This window comes from Bombus impatiens, unplaced genomic scaffold (genome assembly GCF_000188095.3).
Source record: "Bombus impatiens unplaced genomic scaffold, BIMP_2.2 scf_0537, whole genome shotgun sequence".
Lineage (NCBI taxonomy): Eukaryota > Metazoa > Arthropoda > Insecta > Hymenoptera > Apidae > Bombus > Bombus impatiens.
Window position 1 is genome coordinate 112,094 of NT_176956.1, and position 19,399 is coordinate 131,492.

The 19,399-nt window shown below is 36.1% G+C and overlaps 4 protein-coding genes across 8 annotated transcripts in view; 3 read left to right on the top strand and 1 right to left on the bottom strand.

Annotated features, from left to right (window-relative positions):
- LOC100747293 (helicase POLQ-like) overlaps positions 1-2,529 on the top strand; it is a 6,480-nt gene extending 3,951 nt beyond the window's left edge. Inside the window, exons 10-16 of the mRNA XM_012388189.3 lie at positions 725-1,142; positions 1,227-1,384; positions 1,484-1,579; positions 1,645-1,818; positions 1,903-2,016; positions 2,093-2,227; positions 2,303-2,529. Of these exons, the coding sequence (XP_012243612.1) occupies positions 725-1,142; positions 1,227-1,384; positions 1,484-1,579; positions 1,645-1,818; positions 1,903-2,016; positions 2,093-2,227; positions 2,303-2,392 (1,185 nt within the window). The 3' untranslated portion in view covers positions 2,393-2,529. The remainder of the gene's footprint in view (positions 1-724; positions 1,143-1,226; positions 1,385-1,483; positions 1,580-1,644; positions 1,819-1,902; positions 2,017-2,092; positions 2,228-2,302) is intronic.
- Positions 2,530-2,614: 85 nt separating this feature from the next.
- On the bottom strand, positions 2,615-4,861 carry LOC100747414 (ribosomal RNA-processing protein 8). 3 transcript variants are annotated; one of them, XM_033321938.1, is made up of 5 exons: positions 4,769-4,861; positions 4,438-4,627; positions 3,512-4,317; positions 3,197-3,433; positions 2,872-3,085 (listed from the first exon to the last, which is right to left on the bottom strand). In XM_033321938.1, exons 2-5 carry the CDS (start codon positions 4,513-4,515, stop codon positions 2,872-2,874), a joined length of 1,335 nt encoding a protein of 444 aa, XP_033177829.1. In that variant the 5' UTR covers positions 4,516-4,627; positions 4,769-4,861. The 3 variants fall into 3 exon arrangements, with proteins under 3 accessions (XP_003491282.1, XP_033177829.1, XP_012243616.1); XM_012388193.3 differs by having other exon boundaries at positions 4,743-4,843; XM_003491234.4 differs by having other exon boundaries at positions 2,615-3,085; positions 4,438-4,826.
- A 94-nt stretch (positions 4,862-4,955) lies between these two features.
- Positions 4,956-17,327, top strand: LOC100748136. Of its 3 annotated transcripts, none has more exons than XM_024369126.2 (7): positions 4,956-5,641; positions 5,977-6,143; positions 6,860-7,079; positions 8,358-8,746; positions 13,042-13,131; positions 15,480-15,542; positions 15,893-17,327. In XM_024369126.2, the coding sequence occupies exons 1-7, from the start codon at positions 5,467-5,469 to the stop codon at positions 16,172-16,174; spliced, it is 1,386 nt and encodes a 461-aa protein (XP_024224894.1). In that variant the 5' UTR covers positions 4,956-5,466; the 3' UTR covers positions 16,175-17,327. The 3 variants fall into 3 exon arrangements, with proteins under 3 accessions (XP_024224894.1, XP_033177827.1, XP_033177828.1); XM_033321936.1 differs by having other exon boundaries at positions 4,956-5,632; XM_033321937.1 differs by lacking the exon at positions 15,893-17,327 and adding an exon at positions 15,626-15,801.
- Positions 17,328-17,995: 668 nt separating this feature from the next.
- LOC100747651 (beta-1,4-glucuronyltransferase 1) overlaps positions 17,996-19,399 on the top strand; it is a 35,037-nt gene continuing 33,633 nt past the window's right edge. Inside the window, exon 1 of the mRNA XM_003491236.4 lies at positions 17,996-18,846. Within this exon, the coding sequence (XP_003491284.1) occupies positions 18,736-18,846 (111 nt within the window). The 5' untranslated portion in view covers positions 17,996-18,735. The remainder of the gene's footprint in view (positions 18,847-19,399) is intronic.

Consider the following 19,399-nt stretch of genomic DNA (forward strand, 5'->3'; position numbering starts at 1 on the left):
GAAATGTAACGTCAGCAGCATATTTCGATTTCTTACAAAACAAACTACCGGAATTATTAGAAGATATACCGCTGAGAACTAGAGGAAGTTTAATTTTTCAACAAGACGATGCATCGCCACATTTTAGTCGTCATGTGAGAGATTTTTTAAACCAACATTACCAAGGCTGGATTGGTAGTGCTGGAACAATAGCTTGGCCAGCACGCTCTCCTGACTTAACTCCGCTTGACTTTTATTTATGAAGTCATATTAAATCAATTGTCTATCCTGAAGAAATCGCAAGTTGCGAGCAATTGAAAGAAAAGATTATTGTAGCCTTTCATACTTTAAAACAATTGAATACGTTAGAAAGTGTCCATAAAAATTTAATTAGAAGAGCAGAAGTATATGTTGGGCAGAATGGGCAACATCAATTTTTGTAATAATAAATTTTATGATTATTTCATATTATTTCATTACCTGTATTCCTAATTTTCCGTTACGGCAAAAACAAACTTAAACTGCGATAATATCCATCGAGACAACGATCTACAGTGAGATTCGTTATAACGAGACGTTATAAAGTGCACGCGTACCGAGCGAAAATTCAAAGTCGATTTTCTCGAAAACAAAGCCTCAAACGAAAAATTTTTATTCTATATTTTCGACTTCTTTTTTCGTGTAGAATCATCTCCCTTCCGCTTGTACCACCAGTTACCAACCACCCTGTATATTTACAACATAGGTAACAGAACTTCTGAAATCTAAAATGGATGATTCTTTAAGCACAATACACATAGACAGAGACAGAGGTATAAATAATTTAATTTTAAGTGCTATATTATTACATATAGCAACAACTAGATGTGAACTACACAAAATAGCGGAAAAAACATTACTTAATATCCAACAAAAACGTTTAAATGTGAATGTTAAACAAATCGTGGATGATGCACTAACTGAATTTCTAAAAGCTAGTGTAATGAAAATAAAGGAAAAAGAGACAAATTTTGATATATTCAAACCAAATGTAAGCGTTGTTTTTCCATCACAAACTATATCTCCTAATGACACAATTATAGAAACAAAAAGAAAAAGAATATTAAAGCTTACTAATGAAACTGTATTAGAGTTATGTAGCCTCGGACGTGCAGCTATGAAAGGTAGAAATAATGTTACTGCCAAGCATTTAATAAGATATTTTTTCGTATAAAATTGTTTTATATGTGTACTTTTTCACGTTGAAGGTTGCATTGATATGCAGTGTGCATATACATTGTATCAAGACTTAAAAAAAGCTCAGGAACATTTAATTCTTATTGATTATTTGCATCTTTTATATCTTGTTACTCCTTATAATTTAATATCTCAGATAAAGCCGACAGGAACAATTTATTATGATGTGGTAACTTTTAATTTATAATTTTTATTAATTTTATCGTTATTTACGATTAAGTTTATCGTTATTGACGATAACTTTTTAATATTTTTATAAAAATTGTAGGTAACTGGTTTATCAGAAACACAAATGAAAACAGCAAGGCTTCTAGGAATTAATGAAGTAAACATAGGTAAAATACGTGATGGATTAATGCCTAAGGTATGTATATAAAACTCAGTTCGTTGGCATTGAATTTATCTTCATATTTTATATGTATGTGACAGAATGTGGAACCGAGAGTGATACATAGATTTTATATAACATTAATACTGTATGATTTGTGGTGTCAACATGCAGTATATGATATAGCAGAAAAATATGAAATAAATCGAGGTATTATACAAAATCTTTTGACAGCTGTATCATCGTTTGCATTTTCTGTAATTCGATTTTGTCAGGTTAGTAAGTGCAGTTGGTAAGTGTTAACAAGTTAGTATTTATAACATATCATTTCCTAAAACTTCAGCGGATGAATATTCCAGGAATTGGATGAATTTTGGGCATTTAAGGATTTATTGAATGTGTTTAGTAAAAGATTGTCATATTGTTGCCCTTTAGAGTTAGAGGCATTGATGGATTTGCCTTTAGTCAAAATTGTAAGAATGTTTTTTACTTAGGGGATAAAATAAAAATTTATTTCGAGTATACTATGATACCAATTTCGTTTTATAGGGTAGAGCGCGTCAGTTGTACAATGCCGGGTTTAAAACAATGCAGTGCATAGCTAAAGCTCAACCAATGGATTTACAAGAAAAAATTCCATATTTAAGTAAAAAAACTGCCAGACAAATTATTGAGGCTGCCAAAGTAAATAAGTTACATTTTGGATTATGTTTGTATTAATGACATTATATTATATCTTATTGTCACTATATTTTGCAGTTACGAATAGTGGAAAAAATAGAAGATTTAAAAGAAGAAAGAGAAGATATTTTAGATGGCATACATATGAATGTCTTAAAGGGATTTTAATTTGTATAATTTATAAATATGGCATATATATATATGTAAACAAAAATTAAAGATTTATATAGTATATTACAATATAATCTAATTATAAAGTTTTGTTAATTATAAATAAAATCAATACATTTGTTCATTGTTCTGAAGTTCCTGCAGACTGTGTGAAATACATTAATATTTCAAAAATAATACATTATTTAAGTTACTTATGAATAATTTATTATTAACTGTAAAATGTGCCAAACAGATCAATGTATTTTAAGAATAATACATTGTTTAAGCTGGCACATATATTAAATGTCCAAAATGTGATTGATGTCACTTGGAGAATGTCTTGTGATATTAAAACATTATGGAACATTTTCTATGTTGATATACAACTGTTGTTGCTGAATGAGATAGAGTAAACATAACAAAATAATAAATTTTATTAAAACACAATTTTTTATGAAACATAAAAAATATAGTGTTTAATCACTACTTATTATCTAACGTTTTTTATACAAACATGGCTTTAAAGTAATAGGAGGTAGATTATTTCTTCTACCTCTAATGTCTTTTTTTTTCTCAAAGTCTAAAAAGTAAAACAAGTTGTGCGATAAATCTTTCCAGATAATTTTGAAACCATAACTATTAATTGCTTCTATAAAATCCTTTACTTGTTCAAATCGACTTTCAACTTCAGCTATCTTTAAAATACCACTGCGAAACAAATAAATTTTTGTTATACGAGTTTAATTTATATTAAAGTTTACCAATATATATACTCAATATATACTCATTTATATTATTTACTTTTATTTTTGTACTTACCCTTTTTTAAGAACTCTATTTGCTTCTACAATATAGTCTTTAAGATTAGTTCCCATAAGTGATAGGCAAAATACAACAACATTTACACTACTTGTTAACAGGTTTGTATGTGCCACGTCACAAGCAGTTACATTTTCATTTAAAGAAACAAAATCAAAAGAATGTACTTTATGAGGAACTACAGTAGCAAGCCTTGCTTCTCCACATCCAAAATCAGCAACTATGTATTCCTTTGGCCTATGACACGATTAATATTTATATAATGTTCAATGTAACAATTATATATCAGTTTATAATTGTAATAAATATACTAACATTTTTTTAATTGAAGCTATTACTATATCAAGAGGATTTACAGGCCATTGATCGACTTGTTGTTTATATCCTTCATGATATGCCTTAAATGCATCAGGATCACTTTTAAAATATTTTTTAGACTCTGAACTTTCATTATTATAAAGTGTTTCATTTAGATATCTGAACCTAGAAGCTTTTAATTTAGTCATCATTCTTTGTCTTAAAGATTGTGGTTTTATATTTATTTCCTTCTTTTTTTGTTCTTTTTGTTTATTAGCAAGCAATTTTTCCAAACGCTCGATATCTAAGTTACGGTTTATAATTACTTGTGAATCGTTATTTTTTTTTTGGGGCACTGTTGAAAATTTACTCTCTTTTTGTCTTATTTGTTTTTTCAATACTTTACTCAATTTTTTTGTTTTCTTTTTAAGCTTTTGCTCCTGTTTTGTTTCAAGTCCTGTAGATTTTGATTTTGCTTTTTTTGCAAGCTCTTTATTATTACTAACTTTATTCTTAGATTGATCAGAAATTTTATTCTTTTTATTTTGTTTCTGTTGTATTAGTTTTTTGTCGTTAATTTGCTGATTCTTTTTATTTTGAACTTGTCTACTTATTTTACCTTTGTCCTTGTTTTTTACATTTACGACTTTTACAGTGTCAGAATTCAAAATATTAATGAAAGCACGTTTTTCTCCATTCTTGTGTATTTGTTTGACCGTTTTAGTTAATTTATTTTTCGTAGATTTGTTTTTGAACTTCAAATTGTGATCCTTAATAATAGCGGATTTATGTTTATTCTTGTCATCTTCCGTTTGTTTCCTTGTCTAAAATATGTATAGTAAATGTAACTAGATATAATAGGCATAAAGTGGATGTTTTATGATTTGATGTGATTACAAACGTTTTCTCTAAATACATATATTGTATAACCTATTCTAACTCACCTGACGATTATTCTTCGCGCTAACATTTTTACCAGTATTTTTTGCATTAGTGGCACTTTTCTTTAACTTTTTAGCCATATTGGTATTTTATTATACTTTTTTTTGTACACAATTATAAATATTAATAAAAAAGTACTTCTACTCTTCACCTTCTATGGTATACGTACGTTGTAACAGTCGTTATTAATTTCTTAAACAAATGAATAAATTATATCAGTTCTGTGGAAGGAATCTTTTACCCAGGTTCATTCCCCTTCACATATTATTGCTATAGGAATGGAGAGTTCAATAGAAGATTAACATACTTAATACGATTTCTCTCTCTTTTTACCTGCTTTTTTAAAACAAACAATTACGTATAGTTAAGAAACTTGTTTAGCTGCGTATGTTTAGCATTGTATCTATCATCAAACAGACGAAATAAGTTCCGAAGCTATGGTTTATATCATAAAAATGTTTAATTCATTCACAATAGATGGCGTTTACTATAGTAATTGATAGGTGCTGCCATGTAAAACAAGTAAACGATACTCAATGCATATCTGTCTTATTATTTTATGTTAATAATAAATAATATTAACTTACTTTTGAACATTATTTCTTACGAATGTAACGTTTATTTTTTCATTATTTATATATCTTTACTATGTATATTTAGCTATAAAATATATTCAATCATACGCCCCTTATACTTAAAAATACCTGCTTAGATATTAAAATTGAAATCAATGTCAATGTGTGACACGTAGATTGGTCGATTTGATCGTTGGATAGTAACATTGATAAAACCCACTGTTTTATGGATCTTTCGTTTCACATTTCATATTTACTTAAATATCTTCATACTTTTGGACCATATGATCTTTTTATCATAAAATACTCGTAAGAGATTGTTTGAATTGAGCTACGTAACCAATTTACATTTGCTCGCTTGATTTGTACTGCGATGTAGTGTATAATTATCTGCAATAGCTTTCTACGTGGCTTTCAGCGTGTTTGCCAAGTAAATGTATCGAAACTGTTCTTAAAATGTCAGAGTATTCCACGGATTCGCTAGAGGATGCTAAAGAAATCTCGTCAAGGAATCAGAATTCTTTACACGGAAAGTGTAAAAGTGGATCTAACCTAAAGCCAACTAAAATCTGTAATGTTGATTTACCCACTGATCTGTCATTAATTCAGAAACGAGGGAAGGGTAAAACATGTATAGTACTTCAATGTTTACATTTATCTACTATTAGCAAAATTACAATTTCTAACGTTTTTAATATCATTTAATCACTACAATACCGATTATAAATAGCTTATGAGCTACTTAATCATTATGATATAATATCATTAAGCGATATTGAAACGCTAGTATTAATTTTTGTCGTTGTAAATAGATTGTGTTTCAATTAGTGTTTAAGCTCTTAGGTAATACATAATTATTCTCTGATATTTAATACCTTTGCTAAGAAACAGTCATGAAAAGGTGAGATCGATTCACTCGAGGGTATTGTCTTTCGTCTCGTTTCTTTTTTACCGGAAACGTTTCAGATATCGGATCTAATGAAACTACGCCGAATACCCACAAAGACACCGGGACAGCCAGCGGCAGGAATGCAATAATTGCGAACAGAGAACTCGTAGACGCGTCCAAGCGACAATGCCCGGCATCTTCGAGGAACGGAAAGCGAGACGTCGCGGATCGGCTTAAGAGAAACGTAAGATCACGAGCGTAGCGTGATGAGGGACCGTTTCGATTTCGAGGTTACAACACATTTCAAATGAGACATTTTGACGATTTTATAAACCAAGGACTTCAATTTTATTTTATTATCTTTTATTTGATTCGTTTCAACTGTTTGATAGGTAAAATCATCTCCTTTGTTGCGAACTTGTACTGTTTAAATTAAGATATTTTCAAAATCTTGGTTTGTTACTAGTTTAAAGATCGTAGGATGATTTCCCACTGCACAAATTTTTCTAGCTTACAGATCGTAGGACAACTTTTCATAAACAAGCTAGATTTCAAAGTTTCTATTGGTGAAATGTATAAACATTATTATTTATCTGTTTATGACACAAATAGTTCCATTGTATTCAGACTTTCTACACTCCCTTGCCACTAAGAAATTTTAACAACAAATTTGTATTTAAATAAGAATGTCCTGTAATGTATTACATGTATAATACATTATACCGATCGCGTCCAGACAACGGTTACCTAGCGAAAGACGAAAACTGGGTAGCGGTTATCCGAAGAAAAGAAAGGTCATTAGCCTCGGTAGCGGAACGTAACAGCGTGACCGAGCTTCGAAAGCACGGTTGCAGTGACACGACCACAACTGACATCGCCTAACCGTGGGATACCCGAGCCAAAATGAGTTCAAATCGGAGTTCGGTCGCTAAATCAAACTTGTTCATTCCTATTTTTTAGAACACGGACAATTCAAGACGAGAAGACGGCGTCAACAAGGGAGTCAGTGCAAGGTGTACCAAGCGTTTCTCCAAGACGTTTACAACGAAACGAAGTTGTTGTCCGAAGGATATACCGATGGCTATGAAGACGGACAAAAAACTCGGAAACGTGCTCGCCCCGAAGGTTCAGCAGGCGAGGAAACCATGCTCCTATTTGGAGCTTTATCGTCGGAGATTCAGTTAGTCCGAAACGAAATGATGTTACTCTTCCTCTTGCTTCGTGACCGACACAAGGGGCGGGAAGAATACGTTTACGCGAGGCCGCTCGAAACGCCACCGGAACGATGCAATTTTCCTCGGAGAACGTTTACTTTGGTCGTGATTAGATGTCCTTTCGACGCCGGTGATATATATCTACGCGGAGGATTAGAACGTACGATGGCCATCTCAGGACCGTCCTTTCTTGTTTGTTTGCCCATGGTCCAGCCATGGTCCTGCTTTATTGTTATTTGGACGCGTTGAATTTTTCTTGTAATTCAAAGCGCGGCGTGTCCACTAGTTCCGGCTCTCCACGGGAAGAAGCGTTGTTTTTGAGAGAGTGGCTATTTTTAAAAGGTTACGTGTGACAAAGTATATACAACGCCCTGGAGATTACGCGAGAATTGCTGTAGTTTAATACCGAAGGGATTTGACTCGAAACCTTTGAGATAGGTGGAAGCATGAAGAATTTGTCAGGTTGATATTAACGATCTTCAAATATTTGCTTTAAGTTTTGTTGTAAATGTAGACTGATCTTTATTAATGTAAAGATCATTAACCCTCGTCTAGCATAGGATAGATTACCGTTGCCACGAGCGTTGGATATTTTATTTTGCAGCGATTATGCAAAGAGCTGGCCCAACCTACTGACATACCCTCTTACCTAATCTCTACATAACTATTTGTTTTTATATAAATTAATTTAGAAAATTGAGTCGTTTATATAATTTGATAGAATAGAAGTAGGTAAGTATAACTCAGTAAGCGTTAGATGAAATGGGGTAAATGAACCTTTAATAAAACCTGCCACGAAAATAATATTAATTAAAGTATAATGCATAGTTTTCTTCGTAAGTTTCTAAATATTGCTTGTTGTAATGTGAAAATATTGAAGAAATTAAGACATCGTTTGCTTCCAAAAGTTCGTCATCTATGTTCTTTTTACTTTTAATTATTTTACATTAAAATATTTCTTTTTAGCCATAATATGATATTAAAGTGAAAAAAAATTAACAAAAATGTATTTATCACGTCTTTTTGTTGCGATCTTCGTGTGCAACAGTCTAATAAGAAAGGCGAAGTATTTGTAAGAGCCAAAACTGCCCTAGCCTTAGGTGTCCGAGGATTAAGTATCAAAAGATTTGGAAATGTCTTTGCTTCAAGTCGTGTCCAAAATAGCGATCGTTACTTTAATTTCAAACCGGTAGGTTGAAGAACGTCTGGACCAAGATGTATCTTTCGTTTCTCGTTGTTCGCAGATGGACCACAATACAAGGTTCGATCCCCAGAGGGTTCCACGTTGTCGGTTTGCGGCGACAGCGAACGAGAGGAGCTCAGTGACGACGATACACGTTCGTTGGTAACCCCGAGGGACGATCAGAGCGAGTTGAGTTTTTATCGGCGTATAATCGAGGGATCTACCGATCCTACGGCCCTTGCCAACCGATCCACTAAAACTGTGCGTGGATCAGCGTTCCAAGACACGGACACTATCTTCTGTAGTTCGAAAATGGCTAAACACAACACGTCTGACGATAAATCGAAGAGTCTCGGCTACAGGCCGTATACCATCGAGGAGTACAAGACTCTGTCGATACCGAAGCTCGATCGATCTCTTGGGCCCGATAAAGTTGAGATGCAAGCGAAGGTAGGTGTGTTTCGTTTGTTCCCTTCTAGTACATCCTTTGACCGTACTTAATTGAGCTGGGATTTATTCATTGCGACATCGAGATCGGAGGATGGAGGAGTTTGATATTGGAAACAGATTGGCTGAAAATGTTAGGATTGCTGCTAACAACCTTACGTAACTCAAGGTCGTTCGAGTTGTGATTCTTATTACGTATTTCTTAAATGTGTCCCTTTTGACGACTTCTTAAACCCATGTTTGATCTTTTATGATTTAAGAGGAACTTGAATTTTTATTCAGTATAGTATTTATGCTAATATCACATAATTATAAATATTAAAACACAACTTATCGGTAGACCCTATGCGATGCTGTAGTTACATTATATTAGTTACATTATATGTATTTATGACTAAAGAGGGAAAAATATACATATATGTATACTAATAGATACAAGATATGATATATGGTAGTTTCTGCCTGTTTTATTGGTAGGTGGCAATATATGATACAACGATCAAGTAATAAATATAACTGCTTGTTTTACAATTAGATCCTATTAGGAGTTTAGTCGTATGAACTCAACATTTTTACTTTAAAAATTACTGCAAGGTATTTTCATTGTACCTCAGTGAGTGATACGAAAACTTTCAGAATAATTAGATGCACGATAGAAATGAAAATTATTTCGCTACAATTATCCAACCTAATTAAATTAATTTAAAAGTTTCCCTTTATATCTTGATATTCGAGAATAACGTTTCTAGTAAAGAATCCACTGTTAATGGTACTAGAAATTCATAAAACATGAATCGTATTTTTGACGATTCGTGGATGAGCGCGGCTATTCGGGTTAAAGTCGAGTTAGCAAAAGTTCGAACAGAGACATCTAGCAATCTCGTTTCCTTGTCCCACCGGAAGTTAACCTGCCGGAGCCGAGAAAGCGAAGTAGAAGAAACTTTGCTTCCGTCGACCCATCACAGTTTACAATTTCACGGAAGACCTAAAGCGAGTTAGCTTGTCGCCCGTCTTCGTAACTTCAATCTAATAAACATGCGGCCGTTTCCTTGCAGCTACCTTATCATTTCCTGTCCTCTATTTTCTTCGTGCGAGTCCTATCAAATTCGTACATCGAACGATACGTGGAGAATTTCATGGATTTCCGGCCAGGCACCTTTTAGCACAAACTTCCGATATATAAATCGTCGGTTATATCATCGATGTACACATCAGCACCGGGATGAACTTTTATCTTTAAATGTTCGAAGCTCTTTATATTATATGTAGCATGTTACTTATAAAATATCGGAAACTTCTATCTGAGTTGTGCAGTAAGTTCGTTCGCTTTTCGATATTATATTTTCTGCAATATTAGGGAAATATCACCTAAGTTACACGACATACTTCTCTACAATCTAATAAAAAATAAGGTAATAATTTCTAAAAATTTCAATTGTTTAACGATTCGTTAGGTTTACCTTGCTTTCTATATAAACAAGATCGTACAAATATCGGAAACTTCTATCTGAGTTGTGCAGTAAGTTCGTTCCCTTTTCGATATCATATTTTCTGCAATATTAGGGAAATGTCACCTAAGTTACACGACATACTTCTCTACAATCTAATAAAAAATAAGGTAATAATTTCTAAAAATTTCAATTGTTTCAACGATTCGTTAGGTTTACCTTGCTTTCTACATAAACAAGATCGTACATCGTTGATTAGATCGTAAATAAAAGCAAAGATTTTTGACACCCTTTTGAAGAAATGCAAACTAAGTTATTACACCATCTAATAAGATGGCGTTGCGCTATAAGGCGGCGGATGCTTCGGAAAAATCGGCAGTAATGCTGTTCCTCTGAGATGGCATTTCGGTCGAGCGTGCCGGTGCAGCTTCGACAGTCGCGCGACGCCAGCCACACGACGAGGAAATAGTTGTCGCCGTCGTACTCGGAGACACAGTAAATTCCAGAAGCCTTTGAGCTAAATACTCGAGAGATAGAAGGTCGGTTTGTAAATTTTTCAGAGTTCCTAGCACCGCGAGTTGGAACTCGACTGAAGAATGGGGGAAAGGGGAAGGTGGATAGCTATGGTTACCCGTGGATTCACGCGCATTCTCTTGCAGACACGTATTCGCATTCTTGTTCGCTTTTAAGGAGAAGGAATTCCATTGGTCCAACCACGAGCCAACGATTTTAGCGAATTGGAAATTAAAATTTTATCCATTGGTTCAGCGACGACTTTTCATCAACTTTTATTTACCTAGGTACTCTGTTTCTTCGATCAAAACCCGACGGCTGCACATGGATTTTAAACGTTTTCTTTCGTTCTTTTGGAAGCAGGCGTCAGTCACGGTTATTTACGGTTTGAGAAAAACGCTTGGGTGACCACCGAGAATTTTATTTAAGGAATTTTAGTCATTTTTCTTCAAAAGGAAGGATGGAATGAAGATTCCTTGAAACATCCGAATAGATTTATTCGTGAAATGCGGAGATATTTAAATTTCTATTATGGAATACAGAAATTGTGTTACATCAAATTTATCTTGTTATATTTTCCTCTTTGTGCACGAGGATGTAAATTGTTGTCAGCATATTGTTAGAATAGAAACAAAAGTTTCCAAGACTGTGTTGTTTGCAACAATAAACAATATTTCACTAACCTACTGCAACACAAAGTTATATCAAATCGACGGAACTGTAATACGAGCGAAGCGTTACAGCGGAGCAGTTCTATTTAAACTGGAGTATAGTTTTAGAAGATGTATCTTGGAATATTTAGTAGCTTGAGGATAATTTTAGTTTTTGCTTCAGTTGCAAGCAGAATCAAACTTATGAATTCAGGCGAGCACACCGTTGAATAATACTTTGCGAGAGAACTGTTGGAAAGAAACTGTCTGTATTGATTTAGGAGATTGATCATTCACCGATGCGCAAACGTGAACTGAATTTTTGATATATGCCAAATTTACGTTTATACATCTTTATTGTAATTTATTAAACACAACGAATCGAGTCGCGATACCAAGCATAATTGCATTAAACATTTCGAGCTAACTGGAAGATTCACGTTAAACCAGTGTACACGAAGGATGTAAGGTTCCTCGAGGGAAGGAATTGCACGTACGTGGACGACACAAAAAGAAGTTTCAGGCCGCAAGTTGCTCCCAGTGAAAAATACCGACTTTATACGAGTATCTTTCTTACAGCCGCACATTTGTCGTACATACTTTCGCTATTATCCAGGATTACCGAGTAACTTGGTACCGGTATAGATAAGTACACCGATATACGGGAATAAATTTGTTCTTGGTGGACGCACCGTCGGGAACAGTTTAAATGAAACGCCGCGCCGGAGGAGGTCAGCGGACTGGAACAAGGGGACAGCAGAGGCACACCATAATTCCCATAATTACACAGACACCCAAAAGGTTGTATTAATATTGCCTGCGGTTTAACTTTCCATGATATTAACTGCACCGACGTGCATTAACGTTGCGGTTTCACGAGAGGCGCAACGTGTGAACAAGAGAAACAAAAGAATAGTGGGATATACTACAAAGGAAAACAGAGTAGCGCGACAGAACAGGAGGCTCGAAACGACGATCGAGAAAAAGAGGGTGAAATAGGCAAGGTCGTTCATTGAAACGTCGTTTGTTGGTTTATTTAACTTTTAAGGATAAGTTCACGCAACGCGATCGAGTCTGACTCTTCTGCCAGATACAATTTCCTCTTTTCCTCTTCGGGTCCTTTTGTTCTTCCCTTCTATCTGGTCCGGTTACCACCTGCCTCTCACCCATCCTCCCCATCCTTTCCTTTTGCATCGTCCTCCTCTTTCGACGAGCATTTGCATAATCTACTTTACTCGCTGGATTCGGCCGGGGAAGAGTCGGCACTCGACGATTTTCGGTGTAGCTCGATCGATCGATCTTACTGCACTTTTAACGGGCAAACCCGCTCCGGATGCTCGGTGGTTGCGAATGTATGTGTGTGTGTGTGCGCGCGCGAGAAGCAAGAATAAGAAGGAAGGAATAAGGGGAAAAGAGAGAAAGAGGGAGGAGGGGAGAAATAAGAGATACCATATACGCATATAGACGGTAGAAGTATGTCGTTGTCAGACGCTTCTCGGATATAGAGGTTGTACGTGTACGTGATCGCGCTACCGGGAACTTGTCGAGAGGTGACGGAGGTCGCAACGTGGGGTTTTCGTAAAAGGTAAATAAAACCCTTGGCGTCCATCCGAACCTCCAGGTTTGTTTAGTTTTTTGGAAGTTTCATCGAAACGATGGCAGCTTCAGGGATTGTTTGTTGTTGCAGAGAGAGTGGCTGATGCGGCGAAGGTCATACGGGAACTCGGTTAGCGCGCGAAATCGCCAACGGATACTGCTACAAGCGCACAGGATCAAGGTACGGGTCATGCGCACAATTTTGATGTATAACGTCGGTCGAGATCTGCGAGCTGCGTTCAAAGGCAAAGTAGTACGATTGATTCTTTACTTGTTTGTTTTTGAGTACTATTTTTTGCAACATTGTTTAGAATACAAGATTATAATTTTGTGTTATTCGTTGTGATTAGTAGCGAACTTGTACAAGAAACATAGACAAGTTTGCTTTAGTGTTTACGTTTGTATTATTTACTACATTTCTATTAAAGGACTTCTATTAAAGTCAGAACAGAAATAAAAATTCTGTGAAAAAATGAAAACAAACTACGTAAGAGCGTTATTTCTTTGCTTTTTTGTTTTGACAATCTTTTACACTTTACTCGAAATTAATTTGCAATAAACATTAAAACGCGCAACGTTTTTGCACTCGAGGATGCTCGTAAATAATTGTACACATTTAATTACTTTTATCGTCGACCAGTTTTTTGTTATTTTATACAAAAACGTTACTGGAATGCGAAAGGTCGAAGCAAAAGTTTGGAAATATTCGATACATACGCGTGTGATAATATCAATTTGTAACAATTTTTGCAAAACGTAATATCAACTTTTTTCGGTTCGTACGCGGAAAATTATCACTATTTTGGCCCTAAATTCACAAAAAGTTGAAAATCAAATCGAGTTGTAGCCGCGCGAATTAAAATCAACTATCCATGTTCGAAACTACAATAACGTAGAAAAAGGATAACCGAGGTATGACAGGATGACGAATTAACATCGTTCGCCGTTTGCTCGCGTTACGCTCGATACTTAATTGCCAATTAGAGAACGCAAAGAGGCATCGTGACGAAAACTGATTCGTTTTACTTGTTCAGCGCGCGAAAGTCAAGCCTCGTAATGGTCCTCCGGAAGATTTATAAGCGAAATTAATTACGTACGTATCACTTTCGCGTTAACAATGGCGAGCGCCTCTTCGTTTTTTCCCCCTCTACTCGTCGTTCGTTTCATCTTCCCTCGGTTACGCGTTTTGTTCCAACGTTTGTTACAGGATCGTTAACGTCATACAACTCTCGTCATTGGGCTTTTAGATTTATTTTCGCGGAGCACTGGAGAGTGCACCTCTGGAATACTACACCGATGTAATAATTGTTACACAATGAATCGTGACTCTTTAATTTATCGCTTCTCATTGGTCTTATAATATGAAATTTGCTTGATTTCGTCATCGTAATTACATCAGAGATATACGTATATATGGTGTTCCATACGCATGAATCGTCGGAGTACGTTACGTTCCTTTTCATCGTGAAGGAAATTAAGTTTCCTTAATGATAATTCAGTCGAGTTTAGCAAATCAAGAGAAATACAGGTAGGATAGGTGCAAAGGTGTTTGGTAGTTTGTTTTAATTACACGCTCCTTATCAAGCAGTCGTTCATCGGTGATACGGTATGCAAAATTAGTCCTTAGCCGTTAGGTGGAGTTAGATCTAATCATAAGACGCCGACGTTGAAGAGGGAGGACGAAAAGGGCGGGAAAAGGACGAAGGAAGGGTTGCCGTGTGGATGCTGGCGGGCAAAGTAGAGACCGGTATCCGAAGCTAAATCCAATTATATGCACAAAGCGAGGGTTGCACGCCGCAACTACCACAAGGACAGGGCAGGAATTGAGGATACGAGGGCGAGAGAAGGTACAGAAATTCTCTACACGTGGATAAACCTACGTTACATCTCTCTGAAAAGGCGACCGGGTCCCGTGACTCGCCTACCGTTACCGGAATTAGATTTTGCTTACTTTCGTCGTTGTGAGAGTGGTCCCTGCTTGTATCCTCATCTGTCCTGCCCGTCTCTCTCTCTCTATTGATAATCGCGGTCTGAATTTCAACGAGTTACGCTCTTTATGCATGTTTGCTCGGAACTTTCTATGTTCTCCCGTTGCGTCGACGTACCGGTCACTGCAAAACAATTTACAAAGGAATTTTGGAACGGTTCGCGACGTTTCTCAATACCGATCCCGCCGACAGGGAACTATTCCAAAATAATTTCGCGCTAAACTTCCATGCGCGATGCGAAATTTTTAAGGAAACGATCGATTTTATTGACATCGGAATAGTTTCGGGAACTAACGTTATCATTAGTGGAAGTTCGTTGCCTTCTAGGACTCCAGGAAGTTACTTTAGTTAAAGTTGAAAATTACTTACTTTTATATTATATTGTATTGTATAATAAATTTTTGATTTTTTCTTTTTTCGCCTCTTTGCCAGAGTACAGAGGATATTTGAAAGTTTTTGATCTTTCTGCTTTATTTTGGTACAGCATGTGAAAAGACCTTTGAACTCGTTTTAACTACTGACTTTTCCTTTATGTCCACAGACGAAGGATACTACCGCTGAAAAATGTTTCCTGCCTTTGAAGGATCAGCAGATCGATGCAAAGGTAAATCAAGAGTCCTTACTCTCCTGTGAACGTTCAACAATGATTCTTTTTCTGATATCTCTTTGTACGATTGTCCAAAAAAGGGGATTCTTCCTGAGATGCTTTCAACTATCTTAGCATTTTTATTGGTTTGATGGTAGATCGATAGTGGTCGTTGCATTTCAATGCAGGACTATGCCGTGCATTTAAAAGGAAAATAAAAATCCCATCAGTTTCATTTTTATATTTTTAAATAAATATTTATCTCTTACTTCTTTGATATTGAAATATATTTCGTTTTTCTGAATCTTACCTAAATTGCCTTATTACACGAAGTAATATTATCGATATAATAATTTCTATTATAACAGATACAGGATGATTCGATGTCTTTGGCGATATTCGAGGATCAAGAAATTGCGCAAAAAAATAGTGATATAGATGGTGACATGTATACAAAGAAGAACCGCGACGTTTGCAAGAAACCGTCATCAAGGAGGTCGTCTAGGAAATTCGAACGAAGGTCGAGTTTCTGTTCGTCGTTAAATTCGTACGACATCATTGAAGATTCATATTTGGAATCCCTAAGGCAACGTCATCTTTACGAGAAGGAGATGGTAGACCGTATTATAAACCAAACACTGTGCTCCTAACTATGGGGAACACAACATCGTGAATAATTTAGTTGCTGTTCCGGGAAATTGTGAATACGAGATGTGTTGAAATTGAAAATTTTCACATAAGCGTATCTTTTCTTTAACTCATTTAATAGAATGAATTCCAGACCGTGGCAAGCAATTTAACAAGGCTGAGATAATTGAAATGGTAGATAGAAAAGAATTGGAAAGTAGATACTAATAAATGATAAAAGAGATACTTTTTTTTTTACAAAACAGCACAGTTAGACTTTAATATAAAATTTTTCTTTTTTAATAGAAGTTTTCTTCATATTCGATAATTAAAATCACATTACTTTTGTTTTCGTTTACGGGAGCTACGTTATTATTATAAGTTTTCTTTACGATAACAAAGAACTTACTTAAATATCGATTATTTCAACGTAGGATACATTTACATTTTCACTGGAAAACGAGTTTCGCTAAACATTTAAAGCGGTTGTGGAAGCATTTACATAAATCAACTTCCACTGACGGGTACATTCGTTAGCTGCCATCTTTTTCTTCGGCTGCTTCCGAATTTCTCTAATTTCTTTTTCTTGCGCAAGGATCTCCGGTACCAATCGTCTTCTCTTATCAGGGACAAGACGTTTCTAAATAAATTATACTTCAATGCCGTACACTCTGGAGATTAGTCGATCGATGAAATATTTAAACTTAATTCCATCTAGATGACTTATTCATTAAATGTTATCTGAGGGTTCATGGTCGGTGGAGTATAGGTACTAGTTGCCATGACGGCGCTTATACAGCCGGTCACGCATAACTATGTATACTTTTCTATTCATACCGGCAACTAGACTGTATGATACACCGGGGAATGCGGGATCCCGCAAGCTGTCTCGGCAAATTCAGAAATTATTCAACACTTTTTGACGTCTCGAATACCTGGCGGTCTGGTTTGCCAGAAATGTTAACCTGTGTTAGGGCTTCACTAGGCGGACTCACGGACCGCTTTTATCCGCGATCATCCACCGGATTATCCGCAGGAAAAGAATTTAGTGGGTCCCGAGATCAAGAATTCCGATCTGTCTCCTTCTTTTGCGAGTTCGTTTCCTTATGTATCGCGAGCGGTTTCATGAATAGGTAATTGGGTTCGCACAAAGTTGTCATTGCAAAAACAACTTTAATTCAGGCGTGCCGAACGTTTCAACTCTTTTTATTCCACTTTCTAATAATTTAAGACCGGATGTTCATTAATTATCAGGAAACTCGCGAAAATTTTTGGTAAAACTGAACATGCAACGGGTAACAACTGTCTGAAAAGTTGGATTCTGACGCAGCTATTTAATTTCCGCGTGGCGGACTGTTATTATCAAGTTCGAGTTTTAACGTGTTATCTTAGGGATAGGAGAAAGGTAATCATGCAAATACGATAACACCTGTCCATGGTTTTCTAAGGCTTTAAACGTTGGACAGAAGTTAAATTGAATACGGACTCGACATTTATTCAAAGGATACCGGCGTGGAGAGATCCCCTTGGAAATGTCTGTACTGAAATTCGAGCGTGAAAGTATTGAGGCGGTGAAATTGAATTTTAACTAGACTAATTGAATTGAAATCGAATGGATCGTTTAATTTAATGCTTAAGCACAAAAAAAAGATAATAGTAAATGCATCAAAGATTAATTCTTTATTTTATATAGTACATTTTTAGATACTACAAATATCTTCTTTGTTAATCTCTACTGTCTATATAAATATTTAATAATATCTAAATATAAAATTTTATTTAAATTTCTAACCTAATATAAAAATATCTAATATGTAACAATATAAATCTCACCGGTATAGTAAAACGGTGAATTTCAAGATTCGTAAATTCACAGGATCCACAATTTATCCAATAAATAAAGAATGTTTAATTACATCTAGAAAACTCACTCGCATCGATAAATAGAAATTTATACCATTATATTCGGACGTTAGTTACTTTTCGTATGATCATTGCGATCGATAACTCTTCAATTTTCATTTTTAAACCTTCCCATTTTAACTCCCTAACCTCGTTATAATTACCAACCCTCTTTAGAATGACAATATTCTATTTTTCACGAGAGTATATCCGATAAACAATCCATGTTATAGTAGAAATTTTAATTGAAAAATAAAAATTGTCCACTGGTCTCCGTAGTAAACAGAGATATTCGTCGAGGGTGCGTGAATCGGTAGTGGAATTCTCGACACGCGACGGTTCGCGAGGGGATCTTAACTAGTAGTCGTGGCACCGCGCCGCGAGCTGTCTGCAAAGAAGCCGGTGCGCGTGAATTAGCGATGCATCCCGGATAGATTTATCGCGACCAGATTAAGATTGACCCTAGGAGAGAGCGTCGAAACAATCGATTTTCCCTGCTTGCGCCCGCGCGGCCGTCGACTCGCGGCCAGCACCTCTAGTGGTAGTTAACAACACTACGTGAACTATCTACGTGGACAAGGAAAAGTCGGTGGCGCGTGGGCGTGGTCGTGGTAGTGACGTGAATAGTGCTCACGTGCGTGCGTGCGTGCGTGTAACGGCGTTTGTGCGCGCCTGATGCTGAATGCACGGGGCGCGAGGCCAACGACAGGGGTTGGCACGGACTGATTTCGCCATCAGACTGCCGCCAAGCGGGGAGGTCTGTCTCGCGTGCCAACACACATCAATGGTTCAGGTGAGTGACGTGAGTGATTGCTTATTTTTCAAACGATTCACGGCGAAGTTAATCGCCGATGTTTGTGAGACGCGAACGCCCTCGCGAGATTCGAGACTCTTTACGCGGTATCAGCTTACGAGGGAACGTTGTTGTCGTATGTTGCTTCGCGAATAAAGGACCATCGCGTCCGAGATGTCGCCACTGCGGCAGCCGCGAGATGGAAGGTATAACTGCGTCACGTGGCTTTAAACCACTGACTTCGTATCATTGCACTTTTGTGGGTAACTTTGAGGGTGTTCGCCGGGGTTTCTTTTTAAAACATTTTGTGTAAATGTAGATCGCTTCGTCGTTATGCTTAGGGTGGAATTTAAGGGTACTGTAAGGGTGTGATAATTTTTGTATGTATTGGCGTTTTTAAGAGTGGTATACGATTTTTGATATTCGCGTTTCTGGATCGTTTTTCTAATGTCCTGATAAGTGTCATGATTTTTATATGAGAAAACTGCATTAGATTTTTTAACACAGGACTTTTATTATTTTTTACAATATGTATCTAAATATACGCAACTAA